Source organism: Phalacrocorax aristotelis, unplaced genomic scaffold, assembly GCF_949628215.1.
Source record: "Phalacrocorax aristotelis unplaced genomic scaffold, bGulAri2.1 scaffold_209, whole genome shotgun sequence".
Classification (NCBI taxonomy): domain Eukaryota; kingdom Metazoa; phylum Chordata; class Aves; order Suliformes; family Phalacrocoracidae; genus Phalacrocorax; species Phalacrocorax aristotelis.
Window position 1 is genome coordinate 1 of NW_027441188.1, and position 17,256 is coordinate 17,256.

The window sequence follows — 17,256 nt, forward strand, 5'->3', positions numbered from 1 at the left end:
TCCCCGTGGGGACACCGGGATCCACTTGCACGGTCGTGGTGGCTTTTGGGGACACCGGGAACCCCCGTGGGGACATTTAAAGGGGATGGGGAGGGACACGCGAGAGGTGACACGTCAGCGCGTGGACGGGACGCGAATTGGGGACACAAAGTGACACAAAACCAGGGCTGCGGCGGGTGATGTGTTAATGCCACCGGTCCCCTCCAGCAAAGCCACCGTGGTCACCTACCGCCGTCCCCGCCGCAGCAGCCCCGGCAGCGCGGCGGTGGCATCCCGGCAGTTCTGGGCCACGGTGGCGGCCGCGGTGGCATCGGGGACACCGGAGGTGACCAGCAGTCCCCGGGCCATCCCAGTGTCTTCAGGAGGTGACCTTGGGCCAGGTGGGCGCTGGCGTCCCACAGCATCTCGGCCGCCCGCCACCGCTGGCATCAGGTCCTCGGGGACCCCCAGGAGCCTCCCGGGCCACCCCAGAGCCTGAGGGCCACCGCGTCCCCCCTCAGGGCCACCACATCCAGCAGCCGTAACGGCCACGCTGGCCTCGATGGCCTTGAGGAGGTGCTGGAGGTGACAAGTAGAAGCGGGTGACGCCGTGACAGGCGGCCACCAAGCGTTCCAGGGTTTCGCCGGCCGCCGCCGCTCGCCGTCTCCGCTCCGCAGCCACCGCCGTCCCCACCATTGCCACCGCCGTCCTCTCGGTGGCCTCGGTGGCCGCGCACAACCCCGCGCAGGCCTCGGCCACCCGATTCCCGTGGGCTGCCACCTCCGAGACCGCCGTGGCCACGTCTGTGGCCACCGGTAGTTCCTGGGTGAACAACAGCAGCTGCCGGCGTGCCCTATCCTCCCGGGCCACCGCCGCTGCCAGGTGGCCCCGCGGTGGTCCCGGCGGTGGCCCCGGCGGTGGCCACAGCCCCACATGCGTCCCTCAGGCATGTGGCATCCTGTGTCACCCCGTCCCAGGTGCTCCTCGCCGAGGCCACCGCCTTCCGCCACTCACGGACGACGGCTGCCACGTTAGCCCAGGCGTCCCCCGTGGTGGCCCTGGGGACAGCGGGCTCGGGGGTGGTCCCGACGGTGGTCCCGATGGCGGCCCTGGTGGTCCCAGCAGCGGCCAGGGCGTGACGGAGGCGGGTGGCCTCGCCGTGACGGTGGCCCATGGCCTGCTTGATGGTGGTAACGAGGACCACCAGCTTGCCCCGCAGCGAGGCCTGTGTCCCCGTCAGGGGGACGTCCCCTGCAGCGGCCCCCAGCTCGCCCAGGACGGCCACCACAGTCACCAGCGGTTCTAGCAGCTCTGGGGACACCTGGGGAGAGGGACACGGCCGGTGGCAGGGTCCCCCCCCGTGTCCCTTGTCCCTGTCCCAGGGGTCCCCTATGGTTCTAGTCCCCTCTGGGGTCCCCGTGTCACCCTGGGCTTCTCCCATGTCCCCTCCTCGGGGTTGCCCATGTCCTCCGTAGTCCCCTGATGTCCCCTTCGGGGGTCTCCCAATGCCACCTTGGGGTCCCCCGTAGCACTCGTCCCTTCCTCAGTGTCCCCCAAAGGCCCTTGTCACCTTCAGGGTGCCCAGAGGTCACCCTGGGGTCCCCCATGGCACTTGTCACCTCCTGCCATCCCAATTCCCTCTGCCACCCGTCCTCTGTCCCCACCATCCCCTGTCCCCCTGCCACCCCCCTTGTCCCCGTCACCCCCCTGCCACCCCCTTCCACATCACCACCATCCCCCTGTCACCTCACTGCCACGGCCCTGTCCCCTGTCCCCATCACCTTGTCACCCCCTCCCCTCTGCCACGGCCCTGTCCCCGTCATTGTCACCCCCCCGTCACCCCATTCCTTCTGCCACCACCCTCCACCCCTGTCCCCTCTGCCACCCCCCTGCCACCCCTGTCCCCCCTCCCCTCTGCCACAGCCCCTGTCCCCCTGTCCCCATCACACTGTCCCCCCCTGCCACCCCCAACCCCTCTGTCACCCCCCTGCCCCCATCGTTGTCACCCCCCTGTCACCCCATTCCTTCTGCCACCTCCTGCCACCTCCACCCCTCTGCCACCCCCCTGCCACCCCCATCCTCTGTCCCCTCTGTCCCCCCATCCCTTCTGCCACCCCGTCCCCTCTGCCACCCCCCCTGCCACCTCTGTCCCCCCTCCCCTCTGCCACCCCCCTGCCCCCAACATTGTCACCCCCCCCGTCACCCCCATTCCTTCTGCCACCCTCCTGCCTCCTCCACCCCTCTGCCACCCCCCTGCCACCCCTGTCCCCCCTCCCCTCTGCCACAGCCCTGTCCCCCTGTCCCCATCACACTGTCCCCCCCCTGCCACCCCCCAACCCCTCTGCCACCCCCCTGCCCCCATCATTGTCACCCCCCCGTCACCCCATCCCCTCTGCCACCCCCATCCTCTGTCCCCTCTGTCCCCCCATCCCCTCTGCCACCTCCATCCCCTCTGCCACTGCCCTGTCCCCCCGTCCCCGTCTCCTTGTCCCCCCCTGCCGCCCCCAACCCCTCTGCCACCCCCCTGCCACCCCGTCCCCCTGTCCCCTCTGCCACACCCATCCCCTCTGCCACCCCATCCTTTGTCCCCCCGCCCCCCTCTGCCACCCCCCATAACCCCCCTGCCGCCCCGCTCCTCGTCCCCACCGTCCCCGTGTCCCCTCTGCCACCCCCTGCCACCCGTCCGTGTCCCCCCACCTCCCCACCCCCACCACCGGGGGGCGGGGAGGGGGGGAGGGCTGTGATTTGTCCCACCTCGAGGGGGACGATGGCCCCGCTGGCCTCCGGGGTCTCCATGGGTGGCGGTGGCGGCGGTGGGGACGCTGTGGGGACGCCGTGGGGACACCGGAGGCCCGGGGAGTGGCGGCGGCGGCTGTACATGGCCCCGGAGCTGGGCCGGGCTCGGCCCACGGGGGCTGGGCAAGGGGACGCCGCCACCGGGGCCATCACCGGCGGGCCCGTCACCCGCCCGGTGACCCCAGTATGGCCACCTACGTCCCTCGGTGTCCCCCCCCGGTGTCCCCAACGGGACCCCACGGACTCTGATGTCCCATCATCGTCCCCCCCCCCCGATGGCCCCAATGTGGCCCCAGCATGGCCACACACAGCCCTCGGGGTCCCCCAATGTCCCCCCATGTCCCCAACAGGGTCCTACAGCCCCCGGTGTCCCTCAGTGTCCCCCAACGTCCCCAAAAGTGTCCCCAACAGGGTCACAGAGCCACCAGTGTCCCCCCATGTCCCCAAGGCAGCCGTACGGTCCCTGATGTCCCCCCCCGATGTCCCCAATGTGGCCCCAACAGGGTCGTAAAGCCACCAGTGTGGCCAGGGCTTGTCCCCAGGGTGTCCCCAGTGCTGGCCTCCAGCGTGTCCCCAACGTGGCACCATGATGTCCCCAGGGTGTCCCCAGGGTGTCCCCAGTGCTGGCCTCCAGCGTGTCCCCAACGTGGCACCACGATGTCCCCAGGGTGTCCCCAGTGCTGGCCTCCAGCGTGTCCCCAATGTGGCACCATGATGTCCCCAGGGTGTCCCCAGTGCTGGCCTCCAGCGTGTCCCCAACGTGGCACCATGATGTCCCCACAGTGTCCCCAGTGTGTCCCCAGTGCTGGCCTCCAGCGTGTCCCCAACGTGGCACCATGATGTCCCCAGGGTGTCCCCAGTGCTGGCCTCCAGCGTGTCCCCAACGTGGCCACCATGATGTCCCCAGTGCGGCCATGGCTTGTCCCCAGAGTGTCCCCACCAGGCCCCTGTGTCCCCACCATGTCCCCCATGGCTTGGGAACGTCCAGCCAGGTGTCCCTGGGGACACTGGGGAGAATCCCAAGCCCTCTGATGGGGATGGTTTGGGGACGTCCCCCCTCCTGGTGTCCTCTGAACGGGGGGTGTGGGTGTGTCCCCCTGTCCCCTGGCGTCCCCATGTCCCTGCCATGTCCCCAACCCCCAGTGACTGGTCGGGGGCTCAGAATGTCCCTGAGGTTTATTGGGGGGACAGGGGACGGTGTCACCAACCCATCCCTGGTGTCCCTGGACCACAAAGGCGATGTCCTTGACGTCCCCAGATGGGATTGGGGACATGCTGGTGTACCCAGGAGAAGGAGGGACCTTCCTAGTGTCCCCAAGTGGGACAGGGGACATCCTGGTGTCCTCAGAACAAGGAGGACCCTCTGGTGTCCCCCGATGGGACAGGGGACATTTTGGTGTCCCCAGAACATGAGGGACCTCCTGTTGTCCCCAGGTGGGACAGGGGACGTCAGGGTGTCCCCAGGATGGAGAAGGGACATCCTGGTGTCCCCAGGATGAGGAGGACCCTCGTGGTGTCCCCAGGTGGGGCTGGGGACATCCTGGTGACCCCAGAACATGAGGGACCTCGTGGTGTCCCCAGGTTGCAGAAGGAACATCCTGGTGTCCCCAGGTGGGACAAGGAGGACCCTCCTGGTGTCCCCAGGATGGAGAAGGGACATCCTGGTGTCCTCAGGACGAGGAGGACCCTTGTGGTGTCCCCAGGTGGGACAAGGGACCTCCTGGTGTCCCCAGGATGGAGAAGGGACATCCTGGTGCCCCCAGGATGAGGAGGACCCTTGTGGTGTCCCCAGGTGGGACAGGGGACATCCTGGTGTCCCAAGGATGGAGAAGGGACATCCTGGTGTCCTCAGGACGAGGAGGACCCTTGTGGTGTCCCCAGGTGGGACAAGGGACCTCCTGGTGTCCCCAGGATGGAGAAGGGACATCCTGGTGTCCTCAGGACGAGGAGGACCCTTGTGGTGTCCCCAGGTGGGACAAGGGACCTCCTGGTGTCCCCAGGATGGAGAAGGGACATCCTGGTGTCCTCAGGACGAGGAGGACCCTTGTGGTGTCCCCAGGTGGGGCAGGGGACATCCTGGTGACCCCAGGATGAGGAGGACCCTTGTGGTGTCCCCAGGTGGGACAGGGGACATCCTGGTGACCCCAGGATGGAGAAGGGACATCCTGGTGCCCCCAGGATGAGGAGGACCCTTGTGGTGTCCCCAGGTGGGGCAGGGGACATCCTGGTGCCCCCAGGATGAGGAGGACCCTCCCGGTGTCCCCAGGTGGGACAGGGGACATCCTGGTGACCCCAGGTGGGAGAAGGGACCTCCTGGTGACGCCAGGACAAGCAGGACCCTCCCGGTGTCCCCGTCCCTGTCCCTACTCATCTCCCGGCAGAGTCTCCAACACGTGGGCCAACCTCTGCATCCCCTCCCCGTCCCCCATCCCCGTCCCCAAGGCCACCACGGCGTCCCCCAGGGCCCGGGCGCTGGCGGGGAAGCCTTGAGCCATCTCCAGGTCTTGGGTGACAGCGTCCACCAAGGACTTCAGGTGACCGGACACCTCCTCCAGCGTCCCCAAGGTGACGTTAGCGGTGGCGACGGCCTTGGCCGCCTCGGTGGTGGCGGCGGCGGCGGCGGCGGCGGCGGCGGCGGCGTTGCGGGCCAGGCGGTGGTAGCGGAGGGCTTGGTGATGCTGGCGGCTGGCGGCGACGGCCAGGTGATGCTTGGAGGTCCCCGCGCCCCACAGGGCCACCTGGCTGGCCAAGGTGACGGTGGCCAGGCAGGGGATGAGGTGGCTCTCCTGTGTCACCCCCAGCGCCTCCCGCACCACGTCCAGGGACACTGCGGGGACAGTGGGCGGGGTGGGACATCACCCAGTGGTGTCATGCTCTCCCGGTGTCCCCAGTCCCCTCCCAGTGTCATCCCACTGACCCCAGCCCATCCCAGTGTCCCCAGTTCCATCCCAGTGTCCCCAGTGTCATCCCAGTGACCCCAGCCCCTCCCAGTGTCCCGAGTACCCTCCTGGTGTCCCCAGCCCCTCCCACTGTCCCCAGTCCCATCCTAGTGTCCCCAGCCCCTCCCACTGTCCCCAGTCCCATCGCAGTGTCCCCAGACCCTCCTGGTATCCCCAGTGCCATCCTACTGACCCCAGTCCCTCCCAGTGTCCCCAGTCCCATCCCAGTGTCCCCAGTCCCTCCCAGTGTCCCCAGTCCCATCCCAGTGTCACCAGTCCCTCCCAGTGTCCCCAGGCCCCTCCCAGTGTCCCCAGACCCTCCCAGTGTCCCCAGTCCCATCCCAGTGTCACCAGTCCCTCCCAGTGTCCCCAGGCCCCTCCCAGTGTCCCCAGTCCCTCCGAGTGTCCCCAGTCCATCCCAGTGTCCCCAGTCCATCCCAGTGTCCCCAGTCCCATCCCAGTGTCCCCAGTCCCTCCCAGTGTCCCCAGGCCCCTCCCAGTGTCCCCAGACCCTCCCAGTGTCCCCAGTCCCATCCCAGTGTCACCAGTCTCTCCCAGTGTCCCCAGTGTCATCCCAGTGTCCTCAGTCCCATCCCAGTGTCCCCAGTGTCATCCCACTGACCCCAGCCCCTCCCAGTGTCCCCAGTACCCTCCCAGTGTCCTCAGCCCCCTCCCAGTGTCCCCATCCCTCCCTGTGTCCCCAGTCCCTCCCAGTGTCCCCAGTCCCTCCCAGTTTCACCAGCCCCTCCCAGTGTCCCCAATCCCTCCCAGTGTCACCAGACCCTCCCAGTGTCACCAGTCCCCTCCCAGTGTCCCCAGTACCCTCCCAGTGTCACCAGTGTCATCCCACTGACCCCAGACCCTCCCAGTGTCCCGAGTACCCTCCTAGTGTCCCCAGTGCCTCCCAGTGTCACCAGTCCCCTCCCACTGACCCCAGCCCCTTGCAATGTCCCCAGTCCCATCCCAGTGTCCCCAGACCCTCCCAGTGTCCCCAGTCCCTCTGAGTGTCCCCAGTCCATCCCAGTGTCCCCAGTCCCCTCCCAGTGTCCCCAGTGTCATCCCACTGACCCCAGACCCTTCCAGTATCACCAGTCCCATCCCAGTGTCCCCAGCCCATCCCAGTGTCCCCAGTCCCATCCCACTGACCCCGGTGTCATCCCACTGACCCCAGTCCCTCCCAGTGTCCCCAGTCCCATCCCAGTGTCCCCAGTCCCATCCCAGTGTCCCCAGTCCCTCCCAGTGTCCCCAGTGTCATCCCACTGACCCCAGTCCCTCCCAGTGTCCCCAGTCCCTCCCAGTGTCCCCAGTCCCATCCCAGTGTCACCAGTCCCATCCCAGTGTCCCCAGTCCCATCACAGTGTCACTAGTCCCCTCCCAGTGTCACCAGTGTCATCCCAGTGTCCCCAGTCCCATCCCAGGCTCCCCAGTCCCATCCCAGTGTCCCCAGTCCCATCACAGTGTCACCAGTCCCCTCCCAGTGTCACCAGTGTCATCCCACTGACCCCAGACCCTCCTGGTGTCCCCAGCCCCTCCCAGTGTCCCCAGTCCCTCCCAGCGTCCCCAATGCCATCCCACTGACCCCAGGCCCTTGCAATGTCCCCAGTCCCATCCCAGTGTCCCCAGTACCCTCCCAGTGTCCCCAGTGTCATCCCAGTGTCCCCAGTCCCCTCCCAGTGTCCCCAGTGTCATCCCATTGACCCCAGCCCCTCCCAGTGTCCCCAGTCCCTCCCAGCGTCCCCAGTGCCATCCCACTGACCCCAGGCCCTTGCAATGTCCTCAATCCCCTCCCAGTTTCACCAGTCCTTCCTAGTGTCCCCAGTCCCATCCCAGTGTCACCAGTGTCAGCCCACTGACCCCAGACCCTCCTGGTGTCCCCAGCCCCTCCCAGTGTCCCCAGTATCATCCCAGTGTCCCCAGTATCATCCCAGTGTCCCCAGTGCTATCCCAGTGTCCCCAGTCCCATCCCAGTGTCCCCAGTGTCATCCCACTGCCCCCAGCCCCTCTCAGTGTCCCCAGTCCCTCCCAGCGTCCCCAGTGCCATCCCAGTGTCCCCAGACCCTCTCAGTGTCCCCAGTCCCTCCCAGCGTCCCCAGTGCCATCCCACTGACCCCAGGCCCTTGCAATGTCCTCAATCCCCTCCCAGTGTCCCCAGTGTCATCCCACTGCCCCCAGCCCCTCCCAGTGTCCCCAGTCCCTCCCAGCGTCCCCAGTGCCATCCCACTGACCCCAGGCCCTTGCAATGTCCCCAGTCCCATCCCAGTGTCCCCAGTACCCTCCCAGTGTCCCCAGTCCCCTCCCACTGACCCCAGCCCCTCCCAGTGTCCTCAATCCCCTCCCACTTTCACCAGTCCTTCCTAGTGTCCCCAGTCCCATCCCAGTGTCACCAGTGTCAGCCCACTGACCCCAGACCCTCCTGGTGTCCCCAGCCCCTCCCAGTGTCCTCAATCCCCTCCCAGTTTCACCAGTCCTTCCTAGTGTCCCCAGTGCCATCCCACTGACCCCAGGCCCTTGCAATGTCCCCAGTCCCATCCCAGTGTCCCCAGTCCCAACCCAGTGTCACCAGTCCCATCCCAGTGTCACCAGTGTCATCCCACTGACCCCAGACCCTCCTGGTGTCCCCAGCCCCTCCCAGTGTCCCCAGTATCATCCCAGTGTCCCCAGTATCATCCCAGTGTCCCCAGTGCTATCCTAGTGTTCCCAGTCCCATCCCAGTGTCCCCAGTGTCATCCCACTGACCCCAGCCCCTCTCAGTGTCCCCAGTCCCTCCCAGCGTCCCCAGTGCCATCCCAGTGTCCCCAGACCCTCCCAGTGTCCCCAGACCCCTCCCAGGGTCCCTAGTCCCATCCTACTGACCCCAGCCCCTCCCAGTGTCCCCAGTGTCATCCCAGTGTCCCCAGTCCCATCCCAGGCTCCCCAGTCCCATCCCAGTGTCCCCAGTGTCATCCCACTGACCCCAGCCCCTCCCAGTGTCCCCAGGCCCTCCCAGTGTCACCAGTCCCATCCCAGTGTCCCCAGTCCCATCCCAGTGTCCCCAGTCCCCTCCCACTGACCCCAGCCCCTCCTGGTGTCCCCTGGCCCCTCCCAGTGTCCTCAGCCCCCTCCCAGTATCCCCAGTCCCTCCCAGTGTCCCCAGACCCTCCCAGTGTCACCAGTCCCATCCCAGTGTCCCCAGACCCATCCCAGTGTCCCCAGTCCCTCCTGGTGTCCCCAGTCCTCTCCCAGTGTCCCTAGTGTCATCCCAGTGTCCCCAGACCCTCCCACTGACCCCAGCCCCTCCCAGTGTCCCCAGTGCCTCCAGCCCATCCCAGTGTCCCCAGTCCCATCCCAGTCACCCCATCCCCTCTGGGTGTCCCCAGTTGTTGTCCCCAGTGTCCCCCAGCCCATACCGGGTGGGGCAGGGAAAGCTCTACACTGGTCTGTAGGCCATCCCACTGGTCTTTACTAGACCCTACTGGTATATACTGGCCTGAACTGGTCTGTAGACCTCCTTACTGGCCCATATAGCTCCAGACTGGTCTATAGTGGTCAGGGCCGGGGAAAGTTTCTACTGGTCCGTAGGGTTTCCTACTGGTTCCTACTGGTCTGAAGGGTCCTCTACTGGTATTAGTAATCCAAAGAGATCTGTAGGGTTTTCTACTGGTCCTTACTGGTTTATACTGGTCAGGGCAGGGGGAAGTCTCTAGTGGTCTGTACAGCTCCCTACTGGTTCCTACTGGTCTGTAGGGTTCTCTACTGGCATTACTGATCCAAGCAGAGCTGTAGGTCTCCCTACTGGTCTTAACTGGTTCCTACTGCTCTAAACTGGTCCATACTGGTCTGAGCAGGTGAAAGTCTCTACTGGTCTGCAGGGCTCCCTACTGGTCTTTACTGGTCCATCTTGGCCTATACTGGTCAGGACAAAATGAAGTCTCTACTGCTCTACAGTGGTTTCTTGCTGGTCTAAACCGGTCCGTACTGGTCTCTAGGGCTCCCTGCTGGTCTGTACTGGTCTGTGAGGTTCTCTACCAGTGTTACTGGTCCAAGCCGATCTGTAGGGCTCCCTACTGGTCTGAACTGGTCCACTCTGGTCTATACTGGTCCATACTCACATGGGAGGGCACACAGAAGCATCAGCGTGAGGGCAACAGTCCGGATCACCTTCAGACGCCAGCGGCGCCGGCGGTTCGCGCTCAGCTCCCGTTCCAGTTCGGCAGCGCTGGCTTCAGCGGCCGCCCCCAGTGCCCGGTAGAGCCCTTCGGCATTGATCCCCGGCGCCGGCAACTCCGCCGCCGCCGCCGCCGCCGCCATCGCCGCCTCTATCGCCGCCACCAGCCCTTTCAGCGCCGCCTCCGCCTCCGCCAACTTCCACTTCGCCTCCGCCAACGCCACCGCCACCGCCTCCGGTGTCCCCAACGCCTCCGCCAGCCCCACCAGCGCCCGCAGCGCCCGCTCCGAGGCCAACGAGGCCGACGCCGACGCCAGCGACAGCGGCGGAGAGGACATCCTGCAGGGTGACCCGGGTCTCTTGGTGGGGACCCAAGCGTCCGGGTGGGGAGCCCTCCCCAACCCCATAACGGACATAAGAGGGACCCAGGCGTCCAGGAGGGACCCAGGCACCCGAGCAAGGTCCCCGTCACCGCTATGGGGGACCCCAACGTCCTGGTAATGCCTCTACTTCCCTTTCCATAGCCATGGAGGGACCCAGGTGTCCGGGTGTGGCTCCTCCCCAACTCGCCCTCCCACTCATGGGGTCACACCTTTGGAAGGGACCCAGGCGTCTCCGAGGGACCCAAATATCCAAGAGGGACCCACATGCCTGGACAGGGTCCCCGTCACCGCTACGGGGGAACCGCACGTCCTGGCAATGCCTCTACTTCCCTTTCCGCAGCCATGGAAGGGACCCAGGCGTCCGGGTGTGGCTCCCCACCCCCGCACCTCCCCAATTCCCCCTCCCACTCCTAGGGTCCCCCCTTTGGAAGGGACCCAGGTGTTTGGTTACGTCCCTCCCCCCCACCTCCAGCACCTACTTCCTTGTGTCCCTCGGAAACGTCCCCAGAGCTGGTGGCACCGACGTCACTGCCCCTCCCACACCCCTATGGGTCCCAGGCGTACAGGGTGACGGAAGGGACCCAGCGTCTGGGTCCTGACACCTCTCAGACCCCCATTTTCCCCTCCAGCACCCACATTTAGCCTCTAGGCCCCAGATTTACCCCCTTATGAGACAGATTTACTCCCCATAGCCCAGATTTACTTCCTCTAGGCACAGACTTAGCCCCTCAAGGCCCAGATTTACCCACTGGGGACCAGTTCTAACCCCTTAGAGCTCCCATTTAACCCTCAGGGATAAGATTTAGCCCCTTCAGGGCCCAGATTTGCTCCCTCAGGGCTTTCACTTGCCCCCTCAGGGCCCTGATTTACACCCCAGAGCCCAGCTTTACTCCCTCAGGGCCCAAATTTACAGTCCTGAGCCCAGATTTACACCCTCAAGCCCCAGATTTACTCCCTGAGGGCTTACACTTGCCCCCTCAAGGCCCTGATTTACACACCAAAGCCCAGATTTACCCCCTTAAGCCCTAGATTTACACCCCAGAGCCCAGGTTTGCCCCCTCAGGGCTCAGATTTACAGCCCTGAGCGCAGATTTACTCCCTCAGACCCCAGATTTACCCCCTCAGGGCCCAGATTTGCCCCCTCAGAGCCCTGATCTACACCCTAGAGCCAGCTTTACCCACTCAGGGCGCAGATTTACTTCCTCAGAGCTTATATTCGCCCCCTCAGGGCCCAGATTTACACCCCAGAGCCCAGATTTGCCCCCTCAGACCCCAGATTTACAGCCCTGAGCCCAGACTTACTCCCTCAGGCCCCAGATTTACAGCCCTGAGCCCAGACATACACCGTCAGGCCCCACATTTACAGCCCTGAGCCCAGATTTACTCCCTCAGGGCTTACAGTTGCCCCCTCAGGGCCCTGATTTATACCCCTGAGCCCAGAATTATCCCTCAGGGCCCAGCTTTAGCCCCTCAGGGCCCAGATTTACTCCCTCCAGCCCCAGATTTACCCCCTCAAGGCCTATATTTACCCCCTCAGTGTTTTAAATAACTAAAGGGTTAAACTTGCGGCTTGAGCCCTTATTAAGCTCAACCCACATCCTGAGGAACACAACTCAATGAGCCGACTTGTGAAAGGAATTCAAAGTTCAGGAGCTGAGGAACAGAAAGAAACATGCTCCGGCAAGGAAGATGGAGGGATGCCACAACCATGATGTCACCGAAAACCGGGAATAAAACTCCTCGACATGGGGCGGGTTAAAGGGCAGGCGTGACTTTATTCGGCGCTGGATGCACGGGAGATGTTTCCACCTAACATGCACACCCACTGGAGTTTATTTTTGACATTTATATATGAGAGTTAACACACCGCACCCATCTAATGCATAAACATCGGCCTGTCCGAGCATCCTTATCTTCCATTGGCCTGTATCGTCTTCGCTTAAGTTTAAAGCTACAGCGTGATTTGAATTCACTGCACATGCTCAAGAGGAACGGGGCGGGTAGGCCTTTTGTCCCTCAGTTGAGTCGGGGGGGGTCGCAAACTCCCCTGTCGGAATTACTTTCCCCCCAGTTAATGCGACTCTCCCTGGTTTCATCGTTTCATGGTTGTGGCATCCCTCAACCTTCCCTGCCGGAGAATGTTTCTTTCTGTTACGAATCCCTGACGTTCCTCAGCCGGTGAACCTGAATCCCTGTCACAAGTTGGCTCATTGAGTTGTTTGGGCATCTCAGGGTGTGGGTTGAGCTTAATAAGGGCTCAAGCCGCAACTTTAGTTATTTACAACAAGAATTTGCCCCCTTTGGAAGCTGGACTTGATCCTTCCAAGTCAGGACATCCTATGATTTCATGATTCCATGCTTCTATGAAATATTTGAGACTCGCAGAATCTTTGACTTAGATTATGTTTCCGGCAAAGAGAGGCCTCAGTATCGCCTGTTCCATGCACTCAGTTATCATTACAATGACTCTCATCACAATCATTATCATCAAAGCCTGGTCTAAACTGGCTAACAGTCCTCTGAGGGACCAGGGAATTTTGTCTATCGGATTGTTTTCCGCGCTTTCCTGTAACTCCCAGGTTCCCCTTGCCATTTTCCTAATTTGGTTAATCTATTTATTTAGATCTTCAGTCCCGCTGGGAACGTGAATACAACAACGCTCCTTATCCAAGTCCGAATAGCCACATAGTCCCCTTCCTTGGGCCAATAACAGCTCTACACCATTTTGTAAGGTCACTTCCCTGTTTGATGCACCTGCTTGTTTATGAGTGAACCACGTTCGGTGCCGTTAGCCAAACTACCCATCTGCCGTGTTCAATTTGCGAACAATACTAAGTCCCCAAAAGCCATTATTCCGGGGGCTGACATAGATCCCATCGCCCACCCAACCTTTGTAGCTCTTGACAGGCCAAGTCATGGCTCTACCTTTAATTCTCTTTGGAGTTTTCCCTGTAACTGAGGGGTAACGGGATTCTTCTCCACGATGGACGTAACGTTAACATCCCCTAAAGCAATTTGATGAGTTGGAACGTCAAAGCGAAGCCTCCCGTTGGTGTAGTAAGTGCATTCCGAGTGCGGTTTGTTTTATTCGCTTCGCACTGGATTGTGGTTCCATCGGGAAGACGAGAGGAAGATAAGGTTGATTGTAGGAACATTAACTAGGGGCATCTCCTGTAGAGTCAAAATACCCCATTCTAATAAATTTCTACAATGAGTATAAGGTAATACTTGATATATCTTGTAATATCTGAACCCCTGAACTAGTTTTAAGACCAAATTGTCCTCTGATCCTTCAGTTTCCACTAACATCCGTACAATAATTAGAATTTTGGCCTCCGTACTTTTATCAAACTCATAAACAGAATTACAATAATTACAAACGGGAACACGCCTTGCGTAGAATCTAAATCCGCATGAGCGATGCCCTGACCCCAAGTACAATTCACCAATTTCCCTTCTAAATCTCAACCGTAAAGGGCTTTCGATCTGTTTCTCCACACTCCACGTATCTGGTGGGAGTCCTTCCTTAATCCGTGTGTGATGAAGCCACGGCCCTTCTCCATCAAGCCTGGCTGCTGTAGAAGTAGGCAGGAGGACTCGAAAGGGTCCTTCCCAACGTTCTTTCATTGATTCCTTGTTCCAAGCCCTTAGATCGACCCATTCTCCTGGCTGCAATTCGTGGACTGCAGGATCCAGGCCTAAAAGTGTTCTTCGTTCACAGAATCCCAGAATCCCAGGTTGGAAGGGACCTCAGGGACCATCTAGCCCAACCTTTCGAGGAAGAGCACAGCCTAGACAAGACGGCCCACCTCCCTGTCCAGACGACTCTTGAAGGTGTCCAACGAGGCCGAGTCGACCCCTTCCCTGGGGAGATTATTCCAACGGTGACTGTCCTCACTGGGAAAAATTTCCCTCTCGTGTCCAATCGGAATCTCCCCAAGGGCAACTTGTGTCCATCCCCCTTGCCCTCTCCATGTGACTCTGTGTAAAAAAGGAGTCTCCATCTTCTTTGTAGCTGCCCCTTAAGTCCTGGTACATGGGGATGAGACCCCCTCTGAGCCTCCTTTTCTCAAGGCTGAACAAACCCAGCTCTCCCAGCCCATCCTCGTATGGCAGCTTCCCAGTCCTCTGATCATCCTGGTGGCCCTTCTCTGGACCCCTTCCAGCCTGGCCACATCCTTTTTGTATAGCGGGGACCAGAACTGCACACAGCGCTCCAGGTGTGGCCTGACCAGCGCTGAGCAGAGCGGGATGATGACTTCTTTATCTCTGCTGGCGATGCCCTTGTTGATGCAACCCAGCATCCTGTTGGCCTTCTTGGCCGCAGCAGCCACTGTTCACTCACGTTGAGCTTCCCCTCACCAGGACCCCCAGGTCCCTCCCCACAGAGCTGCTCTCCAGCCAGGTGGATCCCAGTCTGTGCTGCACTCCCGGATTATGTTTTCCCAGGTGCAGGACCCTGCACTTGTCCTTGTTGACCTTCATAAGGCTCTTGCTGGCCCACTCCTCCAGCCTACCCAGACCTCCCTGCAGAGCAGCTCTCCCTTCTGGAGTGTCTGCTTCCCCACTCAACTTGGTGTCATCAGCAAACTCCATCAGGCCACACTTGATGCCGGTATCCAGATCACTTATAAAGACGTTGAATAACATTGGGCCCAATATCGATCCCTGGGGGACCCCACCGGTGACAGGTTGCCACTTGGAAAAGGAGCTATTTACCACCACCCTGTAGATTGTAGATTCCTGTTAGGAGAAGACAAAACCTTCCCCAGAGGAATCACATATTCTTTAAGATACCCTGTTTCCCATCCCTGCAGTTAAAGGGTGGAGTTTAATTGTCCATAAGAGCTTCTACCCCACAATGTGTTCCTCTGTGTTCTTGTTCCATAAATTCCCTCATTCTCTTGAAGGTACTCGATCACCTTCTGTGATCCACCATCCATCTTTGATCTTCCCTGCATTGAGCAGTTCAGCTCACTGATCATCCTCCTTGCTAGAGGTCGGCAATCCCTTTAAGCCTTCATATTTCTTAGGCCATATCCCCAAAACTTGGTCTTCTTTGACACTCTAGACCCTGCTGCTCCTCGAGTTCAAGAGACCAATGGTATAGAGCCCTCTAACATTCTTGTTCCCTAAAGGACATCATCCACATACTGTAGCAAAGTTCTTCCTGCATTTTCTTTTTGCCAATCCTCTAATTCCTTAGCTAGTTGATTTCTAAGACTATTTTTTACCCCCCGCAGAAGAACAGCCCAACACAGTTGAGCCTTCCAGCCAGTTTTTGGATTTTCCCACTTGAAGGCAAATAGCTTTTGGCTTTCAAATTCCAAAGGGATGAAAAAGAAGGCATCCTTCAAATCTAATACCGTGAACCACTGATCTGTTTCTTTAACTGCAGTCAATAAAGGGTGCGGATTTGTTACCTCTGGGATCCCAGGACGATCTCGCGCTGCTGAGCCGGCAAACATCACATTGAAACCCGGAGCACGAACGGTAAGATGAAAACGATATCCTATTGAACTAGAAGGAAGAAAGGGTTTAGAACCCCTAATAGAGAAGTTTATGGCTCATGGACTGCTACGAGGATGCCAATCGGAGTGTAACGCTCCAATGTTACCCCATTCAGATGAATATAAGTAGAATTTTATCTATCAAATTTTATATATAGCAAGATTTGAGAGCAGTAAATCCAATTGTGCAAGGCGTCTGCCCACTGGTAGCAGGGACAATTCGTGAGTTGTACTTGGGGTCAGGGCATCGCTTATGCGGATTTAGATTATCGTCATGTTATTCCTATAATATAAAAAGCTGGCCAGGTTCCGGGGAACGGACGACGTTCTCTGCCTGGGACGGAGAACCACAAACGTATGGTTTAGAAGGGTGGGTGGATTGTCCCTCAGAGGACTGTTAGCCAGTTTAGACCAGGCTTTGGTGATAATAATGATTGTGATGAATCATTTTAATGATAATTGAGTGCATGGAACAGGCGATACTGAGGCCTCTCTTTGCCGGAAACATAATCTAAGTCAAAGATTCTGCGAGTCTTAAATGAAATATTTCATAGAAGCATGGAATCATGGAATCATAGGATGTCCTGACTTGGAAGGATCAAGTCCAACTTCCAAAGGGGGCAAATTCTTGTTGTAAATAACTAAAGGGTTAAAGTTGCGGCTTGAGCCCTTATTAAGCTCAACCCACATCCTGAGATGCCCAAACAACTCAATGAGCCGACTTGTGAAAGGAATTCAGGTTCACTGGCTGAGGAATGTCAGGGACCCATAACAAAAAGAAACATTCTCCGGCAAGGAAGATGGAGGGATGCCACAACCATGATGTCACCGAAAACCGGGAATAAAACTCCTTAATACTGAGCGTGTTAACCCCCTCAGGCCCCAGATTTACACCCCAGTGCCCAGCTTTACTCCCTCAGAGCTTACACTTGCTCCCCTCAGGGCCCTCATTTACACCCCAGATCCCAGATTTGCCCCCTCAGGGCCCAGATTTACACACCAGAGCCCAGGTTTACTCCCCCAGGGCCCAGATTTACACCCCAGGCCCCAGGTTTATTCCCTCAGGGGTTACACTTGCCCCTTCAGGGCCCAGATTTACATCCCTAAACCCAGATTTACCCCCTCAGGGCTTATATTTGCCCCCTTAGGGCCCTGAATTACACTGCTGAGCCCAGATACCCTCCCTCAGGGCCCAGAGTTCCCCTAAAGGCTTATATTTCCCCCCTCATGTCCCAGATTTACACCCCAGAGCCCCAATTTATGCCTCTAGGGCCATGGTTTATATCCAAAAGCCCCAGATTTACCCCCTCAGGGAATATATTTACCCCCTGGGGCCCAGATTTACACCCTCATGCCCTGATTTACACCGCCAGGACCCTGATTTACCCCACCCCAACCTCATCTTTACCCCCTCAGACCCCAGATTTAGCCCCCCGGCCCAGCTTTAGCTCAGGCCCCGCCCCTCGAGCCCTCATTGGCGGAGCCCCTGCGTGGAGGCGGGACG

General features: G+C 60.1%; 2 protein-coding genes across 2 annotated transcripts; both read right to left on the reverse strand.

Moving 5' to 3' along the window:
• Nucleotides 1-169: 169 nt before the first annotated feature.
• Nucleotides 170-3,031, reverse strand: LOC142051008 (uncharacterized). The gene is made up of 2 exons (XM_075080199.1): nucleotides 2,735-3,031; nucleotides 170-1,301 (listed from the first exon to the last, which is right to left on the reverse strand). Exons 1-2 carry the CDS (start codon nucleotides 2,924-2,926, stop codon nucleotides 834-836), a joined length of 660 nt encoding a protein of 219 aa, XP_074936300.1. The 5' UTR covers nucleotides 2,927-3,031; the 3' UTR covers nucleotides 170-833.
• Nucleotides 3,032-3,951: 920 nt separating this feature from the next.
• LOC142051010 (uncharacterized) lies at nucleotides 3,952-10,756 on the reverse strand. The gene is made up of 3 exons (XM_075080201.1): nucleotides 10,722-10,756; nucleotides 9,804-10,198; nucleotides 3,952-5,603 (listed from the first exon to the last, which is right to left on the reverse strand). The coding sequence occupies exons 2-3, from the start codon at nucleotides 10,195-10,197 to the stop codon at nucleotides 5,140-5,142; spliced, it is 858 nt and encodes a 285-aa protein (XP_074936302.1). The 5' UTR covers nucleotide 10,198; nucleotides 10,722-10,756; the 3' UTR covers nucleotides 3,952-5,139.
• Between the last annotated feature and the right edge of the window lie 6,500 nt (nucleotides 10,757-17,256).

What these genes read in the sequence shown, in the direction of transcription:
- LOC142051008 (XM_075080199.1), bottom strand. Translation starts at nt 2,926, where the DNA reads ATGGCCCCGGTGGCGGCGTCCCCTTGCCCAGCCCCCGTGGGCCGAGCC. An exon ending in GGGCCATCGTCCCCCTCGAG is followed by an intron (nt 1,302 to 2,734) that starts GTGGGACAAATC and finishes CCCTCTCCCCAG; the next exon opens with GTGTCCCCAGAGCTGCTAGA.
- LOC142051010 (XM_075080201.1), bottom strand. Translation starts at nt 10,197, where the DNA reads ATGTCCTCTCCGCCGCTGTCGCTGGCGTCGGCGTCGGCCTCGTTGGCC. An exon ending in GCTTCTGTGTGCCCTCCCAT is followed by an intron (nt 5,604 to 9,803) that starts GTGAGTATGGAC and finishes CTGTCCCCGCAG; the next exon opens with TGTCCCTGGACGTGGTGCGG.